This window comes from Scylla paramamosain, chromosome 47, assembly GCF_035594125.1.
Source record: "Scylla paramamosain isolate STU-SP2022 chromosome 47, ASM3559412v1, whole genome shotgun sequence".
Classification (NCBI taxonomy): domain Eukaryota; kingdom Metazoa; phylum Arthropoda; class Malacostraca; order Decapoda; family Portunidae; genus Scylla; species Scylla paramamosain.
In genome coordinates, this window is record NC_087197.1 from 2,687,501 (window position 1) to 2,710,000 (window position 22,500).

The 22,500-nt window shown below is 43.9% G+C and overlaps 4 protein-coding genes across 5 annotated transcripts in view; 2 read left to right on the forward strand and 2 right to left on the reverse strand.

Moving 5' to 3' along the window:
- The window catches only part of LOC135094979 (alpha/beta hydrolase domain-containing protein 17B-like), a 9,899-nt gene extending 6,976 nt beyond the window's left edge, over window positions 1-2,923 (reverse strand). The window contains exon 1 of the mRNA XM_063995536.1: window positions 2,094-2,923. Within this exon, the coding sequence (XP_063851606.1) occupies window positions 2,094-2,737 (644 nt within the window). The 5' untranslated portion in view covers window positions 2,738-2,923. The remainder of the gene's footprint in view (window positions 1-2,093) is intronic.
- A 2,228-nt stretch (window positions 2,924-5,151) lies between these two features.
- LOC135094975 (uncharacterized) lies at window positions 5,152-14,685 on the forward strand. 2 transcript variants are annotated; one of them, XM_063995523.1, is made up of 12 exons: window positions 5,152-5,362; window positions 7,107-7,291; window positions 7,496-7,589; window positions 8,063-8,158; window positions 8,460-8,590; window positions 9,031-9,148; window positions 10,131-10,241; window positions 11,107-11,252; window positions 11,901-12,021; window positions 12,207-12,292; window positions 13,060-13,188; window positions 13,580-14,685. In XM_063995523.1, the coding sequence occupies exons 1-5, from the start codon at window positions 5,255-5,257 to the stop codon at window positions 8,538-8,540; spliced, it is 564 nt and encodes a 187-aa protein (XP_063851593.1). In that variant the 5' UTR covers window positions 5,152-5,254; the 3' UTR covers window positions 8,541-8,590; window positions 9,031-9,148; window positions 10,131-10,241; window positions 11,107-11,252; window positions 11,901-12,021; window positions 12,207-12,292; window positions 13,060-13,188; window positions 13,580-14,685. The 2 variants fall into 2 exon arrangements, with proteins under 2 accessions (XP_063851593.1, XP_063851594.1); XM_063995524.1 differs by lacking the exon at window positions 11,107-11,252.
- A 375-nt stretch (window positions 14,686-15,060) lies between these two features.
- On the forward strand, window positions 15,061-21,233 carry LOC135094971 (pre-mRNA-splicing factor ATP-dependent RNA helicase DHX16-like). The gene is made up of 3 exons (XM_063995516.1): window positions 15,061-15,188; window positions 16,121-16,383; window positions 16,618-21,233. Exons 2-3 carry the CDS (start codon window positions 16,179-16,181, stop codon window positions 19,524-19,526), a joined length of 3,114 nt encoding a protein of 1,037 aa, XP_063851586.1. The 5' UTR covers window positions 15,061-15,188; window positions 16,121-16,178; the 3' UTR covers window positions 19,527-21,233.
- Window positions 20,185-22,500, reverse strand: part of LOC135094973 (F-box only protein 7-like) — a 5,089-nt gene continuing 2,773 nt past the window's right edge. The window contains exon 2 of the mRNA XM_063995520.1: window positions 20,185-22,500. This exon is cut by the window's right edge and continues 1,802 nt beyond it. The gene's annotated coding sequence lies outside the window, so the exon portion shown is untranslated.

The window sequence follows — 22,500 nt, forward strand, 5'->3', positions numbered from 1 at the left end:
AATCTCACAAGTAAACCTAACCTAACTACATCTAAAACTCAACATTCCTTCACCAAACTAGGGTGAGCTTAACTTAATCCAACCACACACCAACACTCACCTAACTTAACCAGCCTGAACGATGGACAAGATCACAACCATCTCACTAACTAACCCACGTACTGCTAACTAGCCTAACTACATCCAAAACCCAACACTCCTTAACCAAACAAGGACGAGCTTAACCTAATCCAACCACATGCCAACTTTCACCTAACCTAACCAGCCTCAACGATGGACAAGGTCATGACTGTATCTCACTAACCCATGTACCGTCAAAAGCTCCATTTTCTCCTGCCTACTGTTTTCAAAGGCCACAGACAAGGTTGGTCAGCTCTCACAATTCTTTATTCCCTATCCAGCCATTCAGAATCTCCGCTAACCCTTTCCTTATTCACTTATCACTCTTGAGGAATCTTTACTTGATCTACAGCCATCTCTAATCTTTAAACAGGTAAGAAACTGCAAAATCTATTCTTTTTAATTGCCTTCTTTCTTGTGGATGCTTAAAAAAGACTTATTGCAGTACTTTTGGTGGTGCTGATTGTTTCCTATCACAGCAAAAGGGTTAAACTATCACTAGAATCATGAAATATCCCTGAAAACACTGATAACTACAACTACAGCCTACAACTATTACTAGGATCACAAAAACACCCTTGAAGACTCTGATAACATCCACCCACGCTTGTTAAACTTACTAGGATCATGAAAACACCTTGAAAACCCCAGAACAACTTCACTGGAACCTGGAAAACTGTCACTACAATTAAGAAAACATCTCAAGACTGGTAACACCCACTGATGCCTCAAACTGTCACTGGAAAAATTATAACACCTTTGAATACACTGATAACCTCCACTCAAGCTTGTCAGACCACCACAGGAACCACAGAACACATTGAAAACGCGAGTAACGTCCCTTGAACCTGCAAAATGACAACTATCTCAAAAATATATCCAGAATTCCTAAAAAACTACAATATAATCACAAAAATGCCCTCGAAAAACCCAGTAACTCCAGTGAAACCTGTTAAAAGACTCGATAAGACAATAAAATGTAAGAAAATAAACATCGAGTCCTCACGTTTAAAGGAGAGACAAAATAAGACAATAAAAGAGAAGAGACGAAACAAGATGATAAAAAACAGGAATCATATTAGACAGAAATATAAAGAAATTAGATATATATTGGATGTGCTTTTTACTAATTCTTTTCCGGCACCTAATGATGGAAGTGAACTCAGTCTACTAATTTTCAGACACTCGCTGAATGTTTCTCAGCAAAACGTGACCTTTTTGTTCTCAATTGTGACCTACGCAGTGATGGGAATGAGCAGTGAAATTAATTAACTGAAGAAACCTAATCTAACTTAAACTAACATTACCAAAAGAGAGAGAGAGAGAGAGAGAGAGAGAGAGAGAGAGAGAGAGAGAGAGAGAGAGAGAGAGAGAGAGAGAGAGAGAGAGAGAGAGAACTTAACCTAACATTACCGAGAGAGAGAGAGAGAGAGAGAGAGAGAGAGAGAGAGAGAGAGAGAGAGAGAGAGAGAGAGAGAGAGAGAGAGAGAGAGAGAGAATATCAAACCTGCTCAAGAAACTTAACGTAACTCATTCTTAAAAACATCAACATCATTTCAGCCTAAGGTAAGGACACTTTGAGCCAACAAGATACGTACACACCTCAGGATTGTGAGAGACGTCTGATTGGCTTAAGCACCCAAACGTTTTAAACCTAACCTACTGTAAAATGAAAACACTAATAATACTTCAATCTAAGGTAAGCATATGTGAGCTGAGAAAACATACATACACAAGAGAGAGAGAGAGAGAGAGAGAGAGAGAGAGAGAGAGAGAGAGAGAGAGAGAGAGAGAGAGAGAGAGAGAGAGAGAGAGAGAGAGAGAGAGAGAGAGAGAGAGAGAGATTAACTTAACCGAACCTAACATAACCAAGCCTAACTTAACCTAACCTCACAATGAAAACACTAGCGTTACTCCAACTTAAGTAGCATAAAACTAAGACAAGCATATTTAAACCAAGAAAACATACAAACCTCGGAAATGCATCAAAAAACCAGGTCCTCTTGGTATTGAAGAGAACCCGTATGCCAGACATGAGTGGGGAGTGAAGGATGACCGCCCCCACCTCGTATCTGGAAGCTAGGTCAATGGTGGCGGCCGTCCCGATGCTCTGGCCGTACAGAATGATGTTCTCAGGGGATATCCCGTAGCGGGTCCTGAGGGCGTGCCAGGCGGCGTCTATATCCGAGTACAGGTTCTTCTCCGACGGCTTCCCTGCAGACACGCCGTAGCCGGAGTAGTCATAGCTGAATATATTACAGTTTATCCTCGTGCCTAGAGACAGGTAGAAGCTGCTCATGTGGCCGAGGTCCGCTGCATTGCCGTGGGAGAACAGGATGCAGAACCTGGCGTTAGGGGAACACCTGACGAACATGCAGGCGATTTTGTTCCCTCGGGTGGTCCGTGTGTAGAAAACCTCAATAGCTTCCTTCTCCTTGTCCGTGAACTGCCACTCCGCCTTGTCCGTGAGGTGCAGGGAGTGTCTGGAGCCCGTCTCGTCGGGGGTGAAGGAATAGGTGGGCTCTGGCGGGATAAAAGCCATCTTGGCCGCTATGCTGGAGGGGCAGGGCGGCCAGCAGAACAGACAGCAGATATCTCTAATACTCAGCCCGTTCATGGTGCTTGGGGGACCTCAGGCCAGCCCAACACTGTAAACAACCCACTTTTTAGCCCCTACGCCTCAACCCAGCCAGTGGAAAGGGACCTGCCAGCCACCAGGTCATGCCCCAAGGGATGTGGCGCGGGCGAGGTCACTGGGGCGCGCCGGGGCAGCCACAGGGCCGGGAAAATAACATTGTGTGACTGGGAGTTAAGTCTGACTGGTTCACCCTGTGCTCATAGACACCACTCGCTCTCTCACTCTCTCTCTCTCGCTCACAGAAAGGCGCGGCGACACTGACAGCTGAGCATCGTTTCCCTCTCATACGTTCCCCGATCCTCTCTCGCACGCCTGGATCCTCTCCCGCTCTCCCTCCCCTTGTGGTTTCTGATGCTATGAAGGTTTAATGTTATCTATCCTGACTTGTGTGTGACTAACTTCTTCCGGAGTGAGAGTGTGTGAGAGTGTATGTGTGAGAGTTTTGTAGAGTGAGGTGCGTTCGTGTGTGTGTGTGTGTGTGTGTTTGCGTACGTGTTTGGTTTCTGTATGGTATTGGATTCTTTATAATATTTTATTTTTTTATTTATGTTTATTTGTTTATTTATTTATTTATTGTGAGTTTTGTGTTTGTTTTTTGTGTGATTGGCTTTCTTAGAGAGAGAGAGAGAGAGAGAGAGAGAGAGAGAGAGAGAGAGAGAGAGAGAGAGAGAGAGAGCTATAACGACGTACTCATCCTGTGTATCTATTCTCTCTCTCTCTCTCTCTCTCTCTCTCTCTCTCTCTCTCTCTCGTTATAGATTATAAGCTCATTATTTAAAAAAAACACTAATTTTTCATTGATAACTTCTTCCAGAGAGAGAGAGAGAGAGAGAGAGAGAGAGAGAGAGAGAGAGAGAGAGAGAGAGTAAAGTAATTTCCTTTCTCTACATACGCCAACACTACACACCCACGTTCTCTCTCTCTCTCTCCCTCTCTCTCTCTCTCTCTCTCTCTCTCTCTCTCTCTCTGACCTTCGCTCGCTCTATTCCCCGTAAAATCAGGTCAATGTCTCTCTCTCTCTCTCTCTCTCTCTCTCTCTCTCTCTCTCTCTCTCTCTCTCTCTCTCTCTCTCTCTCTCTCTCTCTCTCTTTGTGTGTGTGTGTGTGTGTGTGTGTGTGTGTTTACTTGTAGCTATATTCTTTTTCAATTTATAGAAGAAAAGAGGAAAGAGAGAGAGAGAGAGAGAGAGAGAGAGAGAGAGAGAGAGAGAGAGAGAGAGAGAGAGAGAGAGAGTGAGTGAGTGAGTCTACAGGTAAACATAACCCAACCTGTCTACTTACCTGTCACTCTCAGATTACAGGTAACACTCCTCCTCCTCCTCCTCCCTCTCCTCCTCCTCTTCCTCCTCCTCCCCCTCCTCCTCTTCCTCTTCTTACCCTTCTTCGTTCTCCTTTCCTTCTTTGTTATTCTTGCTCCTCCTCTTTTCTTTTTCTTTTTTTTTATTCCATTCTTGTCCCTCCTCCTCCTCCTCTTCCTCCTCTTCCTTCTCTGTTCCTCTTCTCCTCTTTTTACTTATTTCTCATTTTTGTTCCTTCTCTCTCGTCTCTTCCTCTTTCTTCTTTTCTCTCTCATTCTTCTGTTTCTTCTTTCTCTTACTTATAAATCGCGGATAATAAATAGATGAATAAATGAATAAATAAAAATGTACGTAACTACCTACACACACACACGCACACACACACACACGCACACGCACACGCACACACACACACACGCACACACGCACGCACGCTAAACAGAGAATTAAAAAAAGTCAAACTATCCTAAAAAAGAAAGAATTCGATTTTTTTTCGATGATTTTTTTTTCTATTTCGTCCTTGTTGAGAATTTTATTTGTGATATATTTTTGCTTAATGTAAATATTGCAAAACACAAATTACGTAAATGAGAAAATATAAGAGATGAAGAAATAGATAAATAGATAAAAATGATGAAATAATCGATGCTGATCAAGAAAGAAATAAAATACAAAATGAAAAAAAGAACAAAAAATAATAACAGCATGCACTCAACAACGAACGCATTTTCAAAATTCAAAATCGGAGGAATAAAATGGAGAAAGAAATAGAAAAATAAAATAGGAAGAAATAAGCAAAAAATAATTAGCAAATTATAATAATCACCACCAACCACAGAAATAACAATCACTTAGCAACAAACGCACTTTCAAAAAATTTCATGACCATAGACGGTAGAAATGAGGAAGAAATAAAATGAAAATAGGAAGAGATAAAGGAAAATATAAAAAAAAGATTAAAATAATAATAATAATAATAATAATAATAATAATAATAAGAAGAAGAAGAAGAAGAAGAAGAAGAAGAAGAAGAAGAAGAAGAAGAAGAAGAAGAAGAAGACGAAGAAGAAGAAGAAAAAGACAATAACAAATAATAATCACAACAACGAACGCACTTTCAAAAATTCAAAACCAAAGAAGAAGAAGAAGAAGACTCGCGCCATTTAAGATCAATTTCCCTCTCTTAATTTCTATCCAGCATGGCGGCGCGGCAGACAAGGCAGCCCTTCAGTAGCCAGGCCATCCTGTACCTGCTCCTGCACCACACGGAGGAGGGCAGGCGAGGCGACGTGGAGATGATATACAAGGTCAGATTAAGTACGCGACCTGCTCCGCCTTTTTGTTTATTTATCTATTTTTTAATCGTTTATATTTCATTTTCTTTTCTTGTCTTTTTTTTCTGTTTATTATTTATTTATTTATTTATTCATTTATTTGTGGGGTAAGCAAGATGATGGGACGTAATGAATTTTCTGTTGTTGTTGTTGTTGTTGTTGTTGTTGTTCTTAAGCTTTCATTATTTTTCGTAAGATGTTTTTGTTTTATTATTATTATTATTATTATTATTATTATTATTATTATTATTATTATTATTATTATTTAGTTTCATTTTGTTTATTTATTTATTTATTTGTTTATTTATTTTTGGCATTGTTATTTTTATCGTCTTTTTTGTAATTATAAAAGTTAATTTCATCTTTCTTTATAACAATTCATTATTATTATTATTATTATTATTATTATTATTATTATTATCATTTTCTTTGTCAATGTAAGGACACAATTCAATTTTTTCCGTTTTTATTTTTTTCATTATGATTTTGTTGCATTCATTCATTCATTTACCTGTTCATTCATTCATTCATTCATTCATTCACTTATTCATTATTCATTTACTTGTTCATTCATTCATTCATTAATTTATTCATTCATTCACTCATTCATTCATTCATTCATTCATTCATTCATTCATTCATTTATTCATTCATTCATTCATTTATTTATTTATTCACTCACCCATTCATTCATTCATTCATTCATTCATTCATTCTTTCATTCATTAATTCATTTATTCACCCATTCATTTATTCATTCATTCATTTATTAACAATCCAACTTATTTTCTTCTGTATTTTATTTATTCATTTTATTTTTATTTTGATTTCTTCATTCTTGTATTTATCAACTAATCTCTATCTATTTATTTGCATGTTTGTGTGTTTGTGTGTTCGTGTGTTTGTCTATTCACCTTTAACCAATACTGTATTACACTTAAATTGAAACTATCTTAAAAAAACTACTACTACTACTACTACTACTACTACTACTACTACTACTACTACTAGAATAATGGTAAAGGTGAAGAAGGATGACTAAGGAGGAGGAAGAGGAGGAGGAGGAGGAGGAGGAGGAGGAGGAGGAGGAGGAGGAGGAGGAGGAGGAGGCCATTGGGAAGACAGTGTGTGTGTGTGTGTGTGTGTGTGTGTGTGTGTGTGTGTGTGTGTGTGTGTGTGTGTGTTAGTATTCGAAATGGCTGGTCAGGTTTAGTGTGTGTATGTGTGTGTGTGTGTGTGTGTGTGTGTGTGTGTGTGTGTGTGTGTGTGTGTGTGTGTGTGTGTGTGTGTGTGTGTGTGTGTGTGTGTGTGTGACGACAAACGTACACAGACTCTTGGTTTTGTGTTTTTTTTTTCTTTCACGAGGAGAAGGAAGAAGAGGAGGAGGAGGAGGAGGAGGAGGAGGAGGAGGAGGAGGAGGAGGAGGAGGAGGAGGAGGAGGAGGAGGAGGAGGAGGAGGAGGAGGAAGAACTCATAAAATATTCTTCTTTTCACACTTTATTACTTCAGTTTTCTTTATTTTGTTTCCCAGAGAGAGAGAGAGAGAGAGAGAGAGAGAGAGAGAGAGAGAGAGAGAGAGAGAGAGAGAGAGAATTTGTTAAGAGGCAGAGAGCATTGTAAAGTAGATCTCTCTCTCTCTCTCTCTCTCTCTCTCTCTCTCTCTCTCTCTCTCTCTCTCTCTCTCTCTCTCTCCTACCACCACCACCACCACCCACAGGCCCTCGAGAACACAGTAATCATGGGCGGGGGCGTGGGTGGGAGCGTGAGGCTGCCGGGAGTGGGCGTGGGTCAGCTGGGACGCCCCTACACACGCCTTCAACGTTTAACTGGCGTGAGAGCCAATCTGCCGTCTCTCCTCTCCTCTCTCCCTCGCGTGCTGGAGGACCTGGCTGTGTGTGAGAGGTGAGTGTAGGGGGTGTGGGGGGAGGTGTGGGTGGGGGGAGGGAGGTGTGGGTGGGGGGCTTGGTTTGTGTGTGTGTGTGTGTGTGTGTGATCGTGTCTCTCTCTCTCTCTCTCTCTCTCTCTCTGTGTGTGTGTGTGTGTGTGTGTGTGTGTGTGTGTGTGTGTGTGTGTGTGTGTGTCCTTCCCTCACCCCTCTCACCCCAGCACCCCAGAGATAAGCCAGGAGGTGGGGGAGGCTCTTGACGCAATAGTGAATGAGGCTGCTTCCTTCGCCCCGGCCTCCCAGCACCCCATCCAGGTAAGCGCCCCAGCTCACCCCTACCCTTAGACACCCCTACACTACACCCCATCACCCCTGTACCCTTGTCACCCTCACATTTTCTCGTCCTCACCCCAAGACAGCTATTAACACCTAAACACCCCAACTCATCCCTACAAGCGCCCCAGTTCACCCTAGTCACCCCTCCACTGTTTCATATATACACCCCTGCATATGTTTGATTCACCCCAGACAGTCTCCCATCATCCCAGTTCACCCCTTCATCACACCCCAGGCCCTACACGTGACAGGGCTATCTTATTCATCAGTCACGTGGTTCTGTTTACAAACATTGTCACGTGGTTCTGTTTACACTGTAGTAGTATAGTAGTAGTAGTAGTAGTAGTAGTAGTAACTGACACAATAACAAACAAAACTCATATTCTCTCTCTCTCTCTCTCTCTCTCTCTCTCTCTCTCTCTCTCTCTCTCTCTCTCTCTCTCTCTCTCCAGGTAGTGTTGGTGACCTGGGGCCGCGTGGAGGTTCTGACGGAGGCGCTGTCGATGGTGCTGACGCTGGAGCACGCCCGCCATATTAGCGCCGTGCACGTGAGTAGTAGTAGTAGTAGTAGCAGTAGTAGTAGTAGTAGTAGTAGTAGCAGTAGTAATAGTAGTAGGAGTAGTAGTAGTCAATAGGTAGGTTAGTCAATAGTTGAACAATTAGGTTAGATTTGCCAATAGTTAGCTAACACAACCTAACCTAACCTAACCTAACCTAACCTAACCTACTCTAACCTAACCAAACTTAACCTAACCTAACCAAACTTAACGTAACCTAACCTAACCTAACTTAACGTAACCTAACCTAACTTAATTTAACCTAATCTATAACTCCCCTTTCTCCCGACAGGTGGCAGCAGTAGAGAGCCTGGAGGGGGAGACGGGGAGGGGGAGCTACCGGCAGGGGATGCTGTTGGGGGCGTATGGGTGACAGGAGCCTCTTACCCCCCTGATCCCTACTCCTTCACTGCTCTCTTCAAGGTGAGGAGAGAGAGAGAGAGAGAGAGAGAGAGAGAGAGAGAGAGAGAGAGAGAGAGAGAGAGAGAGAGAGAGAGAGAGAGAGAGAGAGAGAGAGAGAGAGAGAGAGAGAGAGAGAGAGAGGGGGGGAAGGGAGAGTGAAGGGGATCGAAGAGGAAGGGGAGGGAGAGAAGATGTGATAAGTGAACTAAATATTTGTTTCCTCCTCCTCCTCCTCCTCCTCCTCCTTGTTCTTGTTCTTATCATTTCTCCCTCCTCCTCCTCCTCCTCCTTCTTCTTTTTTCTCCATCTTCCATCTTGTTCTTTTCTTCTTCCTCTTTCCTCCTACTTTTCCTCCCTTCCCTTACTCTTCCTCCCTCCTCCTCCTCCTTGTTGCTTTTCTTCTTCTTCTTCTTCTCCTCCTTCTTCTTCTTCTTCTTCCTCCTCCTCCTCCTCTATTTCAGTCATGGCTGCTGGAGATGAAGGGGAAAGAGCCTCATCTCCACCTCATCTTCCCTTCCTCCTCCTCCTCCTCCTCCTCCTCCTCCTCCTCCGCGGACTCCTCCACCACAGAAAGAGCGGGTAAGTAAGTCTTCCTCTTCCTCTTCTTCTTCCTTTTACTCTTGTTGTTGTTGTTGTTGTTGTTGGTGTTGTTGTTGTTGTTGGTGGTGGTGGTGGTGTTTTTGTTGTTGTTGTTGTTGTTGTTTTTGTGTTCTCTCTCTCTCTCTCTCTCTCTCTCTCTCTCTCTCTCTCTCTCTCTCTCTCTCTCTCTCTCTCTCTCTCGTAACCTAACCTAACGCAACCTAACTTAGAAGAGAAAGGATTAAAAGGGTTCATTTTGCGTTATTATATATTTTTTACGTAAACTTAACCTATCCCAGTGTATCCTTACCTAAATTACCCTACACTAAATTCCCTATACTAATTTTCCTTCTCTTCTTTTCGTTTTTCTTCTTTCCCAACGTACAATAATATAACCTAACCAAACATAACTTTTAACCCAACCTAACCTAACCTAACCTAACAACCTAACCTAACCTAACCAAACATAACTTTTAACCCAACGTAACCTAACCTAACCTAACCAAACCTAACTTAACCTAACCTAGCGTAACTTAACCAAACCTAACCTAACCTAAACCTAACCTAACTTAACCTAACCTAACGTAACTTAACCAAACCTAACTTAACCTAACCTAACGTAACTTAACCAAACCTAACTTAACCTAACCTAACGTAACTTAACCAAACCTAACTTAACCTAACGTAACTTAACCAAACCTAACTTAACCAAACCTAACTTAACCTAACCTAACCTAAACCTAACCTAACCTAACCTAACTTAACCTAACCTAACCTAACTTAACCAAACCTAACCTAACTTAACCAAACCTAACTTAACCTAACGTAACTTAACCAAACCTAACCTAACCTAACCAAACCTAACTTAACCAAACCTAACCTAACCTAAACCTAACCTAACCTAACCAAACCTAACTTAACCTAACCTAACGTAACTTAACCAAACCTAACCTAACTTTCCCTCCACACCACCACCACCCAGTGCTTCTAGATGTGCAGGAGGTGATGATAGACCCCTCCAGTCTGCCCAGCTCTGTATTCTCTAGACTCATCATTCATACCAACCCCTGCAGGACTGTTTGCACTACTCAAGGTACGTGTGTGTGTGGTGGGGGGGGGGTAATGGTGTGTGTGTTGGGGGGGGTATAGGTGTGTGTCTGTGTGTCTGTGTGTGTGTGTGTGTGTGTGTGTTTCAGTATAGCTCGTAATGTTGCGTGTTTGAAGATTAATTTGTCATATTTATCTTGAAAGCTGTGTGTTTTTATCTAATTACATTTTTTTATAGTACTAATTTAAGTTTGCCAAGTTCTGTACGTATTAAATTATCAAGTTTATCCTTCAAGCTGTGAGTGCTCCCTGTACACACACACACACACACACACACACACACACACACACACACAGTCAGCTTAGCCAGTCAGTGCACCTCCATTGACTAGTTGCTCTGTCAGGAAAGCCCCATTCTCTCAAATCTTTCTTCGCTCTTTTTTTTTTTTTTTAGTACAATTTCTCAGTGTCCTCGTGGCGTTGTTTGGCGTGGCGCTGTAACAAACCCCATGTCGACCTTCCCTTTTCTCTCCACACACTGGTACAGCATCGCCACGTCATGTCACCGCGTTTTTGTCCCTCATGTGTGTGTGTGTGTGTGAGAGAGAGAGAGAGAGAGAGAGAGAGAGAGAGAGAGAGAGAGAGAGAGAGAGAGAGAGAGAGAGAGAGAGAGAATATTACTACAACAATAGACTACTACTACTACTACTCCTACCACCACCAACACCACCACCACAACAACAACAACAACAACAACAACAACAACAACACCTTTAATTCCTCATCCCTTCCTCATCCTCTTCCTTCTCCTCATCTTCCCTTTCGTTCTTGTCCTTCTCTTCCTCCTCCTCTCACCACCACCACCACTACCCTCCTCTCCCCCTCCTCCTAACCCTTTACCCCCCCCACAGGTAACAGCGTGCCCGTGTACCACCTGGAAGTAATCAAAAGGGTGCAAATTAATACCGTGGCACCTGCTGTGTACGGTGCCGCCCTCTATCTGCTGCCGTCCACTGCCACCTCCCTCAACTTCACCGCCATTTGGGAGAATAGACAGGTTGCAGTAGTAGTGGTGGTGGTGGTGGTGGTGGTGGTGGTGGTGTTGGTGGTGGTGGTGGTGGTGGTGGTTGAAATTAATACTGAATCTGTTTTTTTTTTCTATTTCTTTTTTTTTCTTCTTTATTTTATTTTCTTCCTCCTCCTCTTCTTCCTTTTTCTTTCGTTTTTCATTTTTATCTTCTTATCATCCTCCTCCTTCTCCTCTTCCTTCCTTTCTTCCTTCTCCTCTTTTTTCTCTTTATTATTATTATTATTATTATTATTATTATTATTATTATTATTATTATTATTATTATTATTCTCATTATTGTTATCTCTCCTCCTTTTCTTCCCTTCCACCACCTCCTCCTACCCCTTTTTTTCCTCCTCCTCCTCCTCCATTATCTCTTCTCTTTTTCTCCTTCCTCTTTTACTACCACCACCTCTTCTATTTCTCCTCCTCTTCTTCTTCTTTCCTTCTTTTTTTTTCTTTGTTGTTGTTATTGTTGTTGTTGTTGTTTTCTTTTTATTCTTCTTTCTTTTCTTCTCCTGTTCTTTCTTTTTCTTCTTGTTTTCTTTTTCATTCTTTCGTTTTTTCTTTATTCCCTTCTTTCTTCTTCTTCTTCTTCTTCTTCTTCTTCTTCTTCTTCTTCTTCTCCTCCTACAGCTGGTGAGGTCGCTGTGTCAGAGCCTGGAGGAGGAGGAGGTGGGGCTGCTGGCGAGGGTGGCCGCTCCCCCCGGAACCCTCACCCCTTACGTAGTGGTCCTCCCCGCCCCCCACTGCTCAGGTAAGAAGCCCCCCCCTCCTGACAATGAGTGTGTTGTTGTTATTGTTGTTATTGTTACTGTTACTGTTACTACTACTACTACTACTACTACTACTACTGGGGCTGCCACGAGCTGGTTTAGCGGCTTCCTGCAGCTTCCTTTATTTTCTTATGTTCTGATGCACTGCTTCCCCCCTCCTCCCCAGCCCTGTCCCTGGTCCACGTGGCGCCAAGTGACCTCATGCTGCCAGAGAGACACTGCCCAGACCCCCACCAGCCCCTGCCAGATAAGGTGACTTCGCTTGATCTCACCTAACTTAACCTGACTTCAATTAACTTAACTTGATCTGAGCTAACCTAACCTAACCTAACCTTACTAACTTAACCAAATGTAACCTTACCTAACCTAACCTCACCGAACCTAACTTACTCTAAAATAACCAGATGTGACCCAACCTAACCTAACCTAACCTAACCTGACCTAACCTAACCTGACCTAACCTAACCTGACCTAACCTAACCTAACCTAACCTAACTTAACCTAACTTAGACTTAAGTTGACATGAGGTAGTCTAAATATATCCTAACGTAAAGACAGAGAGAGAGAGAGAGAGAGAGAGAGAGAGAGAGAGAGAGAGAGAGAGAGAGAGAGAGAGAGAGAGAGAGAGAGAGAATATGTGATTACTAAACTAAATATTTGTTTCCTTCTCCTTATCCTTCTTTTTCTCTTCCTCCTCCTCCTCCTCCTCCTCCTCCTCCTCCTCCACCTTTTCTTCCTCTCTTTCTCATCTCGCACTTCTCTTCTTCCTGTATTTTCCCCTCCTTCATCTCCTCCTCCTCCTCCTCCTCCTCCCTTTCTTCCTCTCTTTCTCATCTCTCACTCCTCTTCCTCCTCTCTTTCCCCCTTCATCTTCTCCTCTTCCTCCTCCTTCCATTTTTCTTTTTTTTTCTTTCCTTCTCATTCCTCACTTCTTTCTCCTCCGTCTCTTTTTCCTCCTCCTCCTCCTCCTCCTCCTCCTCCTCCTCCTCCTCCTCCTCCTCCTCCTCCTCCCCACCCAGCTTGCCCAAGAGGTGTCAGACTGGCTATCCTCCCTCCCCCTGACTGACCTGCGCCACGAAGACCTGACCTGCCCTCTCAGCCACGCCCTCGCCGCCCATTTCCACGCCCACACCCGCCCCGCCGCCAGGGTGAGAGAGAGAGAGAGAGAGAGAGAGAGAGAGAGAGAGAGAGAGAGAGAGAGAGAGAGAGAGAGAGAGAGAGAGAGAGAGATTTATCCTTCATCTACTTTTACAATGTCTATTTCTCTAATATAATATCTTTTAATACAATATTGTTTTCTTCTGTGTGTGTGTTGTGTGTGTGTGTGTGTGTGTGTGTGTGTGTGTGTGTGTGTGTGTGTGTGTGTGTGTGTTATTTTTACGTATTTTGTGTTTTTTTATATATTGTTTTATAAATTTTACACCAAAACTTAACACTGTGGTCAACAAAATATCTATCTATCTATCTGTCTATCTGTCTGTCTGTCTGTCTATCTATCTATCTATCTATCTATTTATATATGTGTGTACACTCCTACAGGGAAGCAGCGCACAACAACAACAACAACAACAACAACAACAACAACAACACACCACCACAATCATCAACAACAACAACAACAATTACATTTACTCTCTTCCCCGCCCCGACCCCCCTCGTCACCCCCGCCCACCAGCCCCCCTCCAGACCTCGCGGGGGGAGGGTGCGCCGCGCCATCAGATTTCCCCCTCCCCCCGAGCCACGAGAGGCGTGTTCTAGGTAATCCTCTTTGGCGGGGGGCTGCGGGGGGCTGTGGGGGGCTGTGGGGTGTGGGGGGAAGGGAGATTTAAAGGGAAGGAAGGTTAGGGAAATAATGGGGTTTGTTTTGATAGTGAATGGGGAAATAAATGATGTTTTCTTAGAGAGAGAGAGAGAGAGAGAGAGAGAGAGAGAGAGAGAGAGAGAGAGAGAGAGAGAGAGAGAGAGAGAGAGGGGGGATTAAGGAAAAAAACGATATAATTTTTAGAAGGGAAAATAAGAAAAAAGAAGATAATGGAATCTTTAAGAAGGAGAAAAAGAGAGACAGGAAGAAGGAAGGGAAAAGAAGGGAAAGGAGAAACTGAAAGGAGTAAACAGGAAAATAAAGGAAGAAGGAAAGAAAAAAAGACTAAGAAGAAACTAAAAGGAGAAAACAGGAAAATAAAGGAAGAAGGAAAGGAAAAAGAAGACAAAGAAGAAAGTGAAAGGATGAAAAGGAAATTTTTTTATTCAATTTTATTTATTTATTTATTTATTTATTTGCATATTCATTTATTTAACTTGATGGAGGAAAAGGGAAGGAAAATGGACACCAAATTTTTGTTTAATTGATTTTTCAGAGTTGGAGATTGACTTTAATTCACTCTTTTTTTTTTGTCTTATTTATTTATTTATTTATTTTACCTTTTAATTTGATTACTTGTTTATTTACTTATTTACTTTTTTTCGCCTTTCAGTAAGTCTGAAATTGTTTGACCTCTCTTGAGCTACGAGTGTATGGAGGGAAAGCTCCTTTTTTTTTGTTGTTTTTTTGTTTTTAGCCTTTTCATATATTTATTTTACTTTATTCTGTTTACTACTTTACTCTCGGGGGACTTCTTAAAATATATTTCTGGATATGACTTTTATTATGACTTTCCTAACCTTTTTCCCTCTTTTTTTTTCTGATAAAGAATCCGTTTTCAAATTCCGAGTGTCAGTAACACCGTTGAAACACCTCGACATGATATAAATTTTAGCCTAAGCCACAGCCACAGATAGCAAGAGAGAGAGAGAGAGAGAGAGAGAGAGAGAGAGAGAGAGAGAGAGAGAGAGAGAGAGAGAGAGAGAGAGAGAGAGAGAGAGTCTGCATGTAGTAATAGTTCAATAAAACACGATGGCCGTTTCCACCAACCTAGTTTTTTTTTTTCTCTCTCTCCTCTCCTCCTCTTTCTCTCTTTCTCCTCTATCTCCTCCCCCAGCTCCTCTCCTTCATCCTCCTCCTCCTTCTCCTCCTCCTCCTCCCGCCACCTCCTCTTCCTCCCCTTCCTCCTCCTGCTCCTCCCTCTTCCTCCTTCTACTCCCAGTCGAAGCCGAGGCCAAAATCCGGACGCTTTGTTTACAAGACGACAGACGAAAATTTGCAGGAAAGGTGAGGGAAACGTTTGATATCTCTGTATTTAGTCACTTTATAAACGTTTGGAGAGGAAGGAAGGTTTATAGAGGTGAGAGAGAGAGAGAGCTATACTTGTTCTTTTCTATTCAGGTAAGTTAGTGGTGGAGGTTGTGATAGTAGTAGTAGTAGTAGTAGTAGTAGTTGTGGTGGTGAGGATTTAAGTAGGAAGAGGTATAGTTGTAGTAGTAGTATTGTAGTAGTAGTAATAGTAATAATGTAGTAGTAATATTAGTTGTAGTCGTTGTTGTAGGTAGTTGTAGTAGTAGCAATTGTTGTTATGGTAGAAGGAGTAGTATTAGTAGTAGTTATAATAGGTTTGGTTTGTAGTAGTTATAAAAATCATAATATTCGCAAACTAGCAGGAAGTTCCATGCAGAACAACACAAATAAAACTTACCATATAAAATTACTAAACCAAATCAAACACGTCTCTGAATAATTAGAAAGAAAGAAAAAAAAAAATAAAATTACATTAAAATCTAACCCAAATCAATAAATAAACAAACAAACTCAACCCAAACAAAAACAAATCAAATAGAAAAATATAAAACACTCAATGATGAAAACAACAAAAAAAAAAATAACAAAATCAAGACAAACAAACAAATAAACAAACACACACACAAAAAGAAAATACACAAGAAAACACCTTTAACCCTTTCACTGGTACGAGTGTCCTTTGCCAACGCACCATTGCAGGTATTATTTGCATCAACACAAGATGGAAAAATAGAGAATAGAGAGTTAATTTAGTCCTTTTTTTTTCATTTTACACTATAGAAACAACACATAAGAGAGAAAAAAATGCCTAAATAAATAAATAAATAAAACACACACACACACACACACACACACACACACACACACAAGAAAGACAACTTCAACTCATCAACTTCAACTTACCACAGACCTCCACTGTGTGATCTTCCCCCGTGTGACCCCTGAGTAAGCCAAGGCCGCGGCAGGATGGGTGACACAGCGCTCAAGTCCTGGGTGGGTCAGCAGCTGCACAGGGTGATGGGGATGAGCGACGCCACACTGGCCGAGTACCTCATTGAGTTGTCTCGGCGCCGTGCCTCTCCTGCGCTGGTGCTGGCCGAGCTGAGGGAGGAGGTGCCTGTCGACGGGAAGATTGAAGCCTTTGTTGAGGAGTTGTTTCGGCGTGTTAATGGTGAGTGTGTGTGTGTGTGTGTGTGTGTGTGTGTGTGTGTGTGTGTGTGTCATTAATTTCATATGCTATCAGCCATTCACTCAAACAGTTACAAACACAATAACCTTTCATGAGTGAGTTTTGTGACTGAGGGGACACCAAAAACACCAAAAGCAATAACAACAATAAAAGACACATTGACAAACCTTATGGTAGTGTGCTAAGACAGATGAGTAATGATAATGTTTCTTTCAGATGTCGGCGGCAGCAGCAGCAGCAAAGGCGGCACATCACAGAGGAGAGAGGCGGGGCGGGGGGAACAGAGGAAGCGCAAGGCAGAGGACAGCTCAGACTCCGAGGGAGAGGGCCCACAGCTGCTCAGCCTGCCAGGGAGGATGAAGGAGGAGCTGACAGAGGAGCAGCAACGTGTCATGGACCTGGCGGAGCGGGACGAGTATGCCAAGCGGCTGAGGGAGCGTGATGAGGCGAGGACCAAGAACGTGGCAGAGAAGGGTGACCAGAAGGCATTCGAGGAGGCTGCGCGGCGCCTGCAGCTGGAGAAGGAAGACCGAACCAAGGCCCTGCCCAAGCTACGGGTAGAGTCGCGGCGGAAGTACCTGGTGAAGCGGAAGGATGACAAGATCCGGGAGCTGGAGGCAGACATCCAGGATGATGAGTACCTCTTTGAAGACAAGGACCTCACGGAGAAGGAGCGCAAGGAGCGGGAGTACCGGCGGACGGTGCTGCAGCTCGCCAAGGACTATGAGAAGGTGAGGGACGCAGAGAACGTGCAGCGCTACGTCATGCCGGAGGAGGGCGCCAGCGTGGATGATTCCTACGTGGAGGTGGACGAGAGGGAGAAGAAGCGCGGCTACGAGCAGCGCAAGTGGGAGGAGGACCAGATGCGCGGCACGGCGCTGTCCTTTGGGGCGCGGGACAAGGCGCAGCACCGCCATGACAAGGAGTACAACCTGGTGCTGGAGGATGAGATCGAGTTTATCAAGTCACTGCCGCTCAAGGGAACCCGCAAGAAGACCAAAAAGAAGAAGAAGAAGAAGGAAGAGGACTCCGACTCCAGTTCATCCTCAGATGATGGGGATGAGGAAGAGGAGGGGGGAGAGGAGGAGGAGGAGGAGGAGGAGGAGGAGGATATGATGAAAGCTCCAGACAACACAAAGATGAGCATTCAGGAGGTGAGACGCAGCCTTCCTGTGTTCCCGTTCCGAGACTCCCTGCTGGGCGCCATCCGGGACCACCAGGTGCTCATCGTGGAGGGGGAGACCGGCTCCGGCAAGACCACGCAAATCCCTCAGTACCTGTACGAGGCCGGCTACTGCGACGACGGCAAGAAGGTCGGGTGCACGCAGCCGCGGCGCGTGGCAGCCATGAGTGTGGCGTCCCGTGTGGCACAGGAGATGGACAAGAAGTTGGGCAATGAGGTGGGCTACAGCATCAGGTTTGAGGACTGCACCAGTGAGCGGACGCGCATCAAGTACATGACGGACGGCATGCTGATGAGAGAGTTCCTGGTGGACCCGAGTCTGGAGGGCTACAGCGTCATCATCGTGGACGAGGCACATGAGCGCACGCTGCACACTGACATCCTGTTCGGCCTGCTCAAGGACGTGGCGCGCTTCAGGCCGGACCTCAAGCTGCTTGTGTCCAGTGCCACTCTCGACTCGGAAAAGTTCTCTGATTTCTTCGACGAGGCGCCGGTATTCCGCATTCCTGGTCGGCGCTACCCGGTGCACATCTACTACACGCGCAGCCCCGAGGCAAACTACATCGAGGCGGCAGCCGTGACGGTGTTGCAGATCCACATCACGCAGCGCCTTGGTGACGTGCTGGTGTTCCTCACCGGCCAGGAGGAGATCGAGGCGTGCCAGGAGATCCTGACGGAGCGTGTCAAGGCACTGGGCAGCAGGATCCGGGAGCTCATCGTGTTGCCCATCTATGCCAACCTGCCCTCTGAGATGCAGGCCAAGATCTTTGAGGCCACGCCACCAGGGGCCAGGAAGGTGGTGCTGGCCACCAACATTGCTGAGACCTCCCTCACCATCGATGGCATCGTGTACGTCATTGACCCGGGCTATGCCAAGCAGAACTATTTCAACGCCCGCAGCGGCATGGAATCCCTGGTTGTGGTGCCCATCTCCCGCGCCTCTGCTAACCAGCGGGCGGGCCGTGCCGGCCGGGTGGGGCCGGGCAAGTGCTTCCGCCTGTACACCAAGTGGGCCTTTGAGAATGAGATGGAGGAAAACACGGTGCCAGAGATCCAGCGCGTCAACCTGGGCAACGTGGTGCTGCAGCTCAAGTCCCTTGGCATCGGCGACCTCATCAACTTTGACTACCTGGACCCGCCGCCAGCCGAGACACTGATCCTGGCCATGGAGCAGCTGTATGCCCTCAAGGCACTCAACCACAAGGGGGAGCTCACCCTGACGGGCCGCAAGATGGCCGAGCTGCCGGTTGACCCCATGATGGCCCGCATGATCCTGGCTGCTGGGGAGTTTGGCGTGGTGGAGGAGGTGCTCACCGTGGCTGCCATGCTGTCCGTCAACGGCGCCATCTTCTACCGGCCCAAGGACAAGGCCATCCATGCTGACACGGCCCGCAAGAACTTCTTCCACCCAGACGGGGACCACCTCACCCTGATGAATGTGTACAGCGAGTGGGCGGGCACAGAGTACTCCTCCCAGTGGTGCTACGAGGTGTTCGTGCAGCACCGCTCCATGAAGCGCGCCAGAGACATACGGGACCAGCTGGCCGGCCTCATGGAGCGTGTCGAGATCCAGCTCACCTCCAACCCCGCCGACTCCATGGCCATCAGGAAGGCTGTCACCGCTGGCTACTTCTACCACGTGGCGCGCTTCAGCAAGGGTGGCATGTACAAGACGGCCAAGAAGGGCCAGACCGTCATGATGCACCCGCAGTCCTGCCTGGCAGAGGACCTGCCACGCTGGGTGGTGTACCACGAGCTGGTGCTCACCACCAAGGAGTACATGAGGAACGTGGTGGTGATCGACGGCAAGTGGCTGCTGGAGGTGGCGCCGCACTACTACCGGGACAGTGAGGTGCAGGACACCACCTCCAAGAAGATGCCCAAGGTGAAGGGCAAGGCCAAGGAGGAGCTCACCAAGGAGTATGCTGACCCTGTCCCTTAGTGTGGTGCCATGCTGAGGAAACGTGATATACCACGAAAAGGAGGAAGAAGAGCAAGGCCAAGGAGGAGCTTGCCATGGAACATCCTGGGCCTTTGTGTGGCACCATGGTGAATGATGACTAAGAAAACAAGATGTGGGAGAGGAAAAGAACCAGTTTACAGTAAAAATGAAAGAGGAGAAGGAAGGGTAAGACCAAAAAGGAGCTCACCATGGAACATCTTAATTCTGTCCCCTAATATGGCATTACAGTGAAGGATGATGAAGAAAACAAGATATGGAAGAAAAGAGTCAGTTTACAGTAACAAATGGAGGAGGAGGAGGAAGGCCAAGGAAGAGCTGACCAAGGAGTATGTTAAGCCTGCCCCTTAGTGTGCTGTCAGGGTGCAGTGAAAGAAATCAAGACATGGAAAAAAGAAAAGAGCCAGTTTGCAGTAAAAGATGAAGGAGAAGGAAGGAAGGCCAAGCAAGAAACAACTTACAATGGAAAAGTTAAAGAAATAAGGAGGATGAACAGAAAACAGAAGAAAACAACAAATTCACCGTGGGATAAAGAAAAAGGAAGAAATAGGAGACAGGAGAAAACACAATAAGAAAAAAACAAAGGGATAGAAAAAAACAAAAAAAAAAACACAAAGGAAAAAAACAAGAAAACAATAACTCCTTTTCCTTCTTTAATAGTGTAGTATAAATCTTGAATACATAAGGCCTGGGAGAGTATGATAGACCAGGTTAATTATCACACAGTTTATATATGAGTCAGTACAGGAAGTTCACACACCTATTCCTATGTGACAAAGAGGAGTAAAAGGTGGTCCAGCCTCTCCTGTGCTTGGCTGTGAAGGAAAGCCAGTGCATCGTGACAGTCCAGATTAATGATCATGTGGTTTAGTCAATGCAGGAAATTTATGCTACCTGTTCCTGCATGACAAAGAATAAGTCTGAAATTGTATAGTTGAATAATGGAGCTGTGAAGTTTGAAAAGGAGACAAGATGAAGAATAAATTAGTAAAGTGAATATTGAGATTAATGAAAGAGACAAGACAAAGAATATAAGACAAGATGAAGAATAAATTAGTAAAGTGAACAATATTGAGATTAACGAAGGAGACAAGACAAAGAATATAAGACAAGATGAAGAATAAATTAGGAAAGTGAACAATATTGAGATTAATGAAGGAGACAAGAGAAAGAATATATACATAAAATTTAATGAAATTTGGAGAATAATAGAGCAGGATGAAGAGCAGCTCTGTAAAATGGAGTGAAAGTTGAAGAGTAACTGGTTTGAAAAGCAATATTAAAAATGGATCAATAAAACAGAAGAACAGGAAGACCAGTAAAGTTTGAAGGGACAAAATGAAAAATAAATCTGTGAAAGGAAATGCAAGTTGAGAAATAAGTACACTGCTTTGAAAATGGAGAAAATAAGTAATAAATTAGTAAAAAGAAATGAAAGAAAGAATAAAAGAGCAGTAGAGTTTGAAGAGACAAAATGAGAGAAAAAAAAAAAAAAAAAAAAAAGGCACAGTAAAAATTGAATGAACATTGAAAAATAAGTGAAGTTTGAAAGAAGCCAAGGTGAGGAATAAATGAATAAAACACAATAAAAACTGGAGAGAGAGAGAGAGAGAGAGAGAGAGAGAGAGAGAGAGAGAGAGAGAGAGAGAGAGAGAGAGAGAGAGAGAGAGAGAGAGAGAGAGAGAGAGAGAGAGAGAGACCAGTACAACAAAGAACAAATCAGTAGCATGCAATGAAACAACAACTATTACTTTTCCTTCTCCTTCCTCTTGTTTCCGTCACACAGTTTCAATTATTACCCTTTCTTTCTTTCTCCTTGCTTTTATTTCCTCATTCCAAGGTTTTCCAGGAGTGTGAAGCGTCTAGTGAGCTGCGAGGAGCAAGACAAGTAATGGAAGAACCCACAGCACAGCACTCAGCAATTCACACCACCAAGAACAATGAAATCTTTATAAACATCAAAGAAAACAAAGAAACAAATGTATTATAAACTTCCCAGCCAGTGCAATGGTACGAGGTGGCAGCAGAACAAGGGGAAATGTCTTAGAGCAGTTAATGAACCAGGAACGAGGCAATGACCAGCCATGGAAGGGTTGAGGCACACTACACCTGGCACTGATGTGATAATTGGAGGGTGTACCTGGTGCCACGAGAGATGTACTTTTGTATGGTGTGAGTGTGGAACCATTGCTGTGTGTGTGTGTGTGTGTGTGTGTGTAAGGTAGTTAAGAAGGGCAACAAAGCATTATTTTTTTCATATATGAGTGGATCTTCTTGTGTTTGTAAGATAGACAAGGATGAAAAAAACTAATTAATTTTTTGTACAATGAGTGAAAATTATTATGTGTGTGTGTGTGTGTGTTGGCAGATGAGGAATAGAAACTGCTGTAAATTTTCTATGATGAGAGAGAAACTACTGTGTGTGTGTGTGTGTGTGTGTGTGTAAGATAGATGAGGACAAGAAACAGCCATAATTTTTCCACAATGTGAATGGAACCTTTGTGTATGTTTTTGTGTAAATGAAAAGACATATAATTAACAAGTGTAAATAAAGTTATAAAGAATAAATCAATTTTGCATCTTCTGTCTATCATCAGCAGCCCTACAAGTGTGTGTGGCTGATAACAAAGCGCACACACACACACTACATAATACAGTATATAAAATGCCACTCCAGCATTTCTCACTAAGACAGGTGGTCGTCTGATGAGTGCCGGGAGCAAAGAGACAAAAGCCATCTCACTCAGGTCTTTCACAACCCAGTAGCAAACCTTTAGAAACTAAAAAAGTCAAGGGAAAACTTTATAAAGAGTATACTCGTAAAACCAATACTTCAATCTTTTCTTTCTTGTGTGCTGTGTGGTGGAGGGAAAGAAATGACAGTCAGCAATATAATGCTACACTTCCAATCTCTCAGCAAGGAACAATGGGTGTGTAATCTGACTCCTTTCCACAA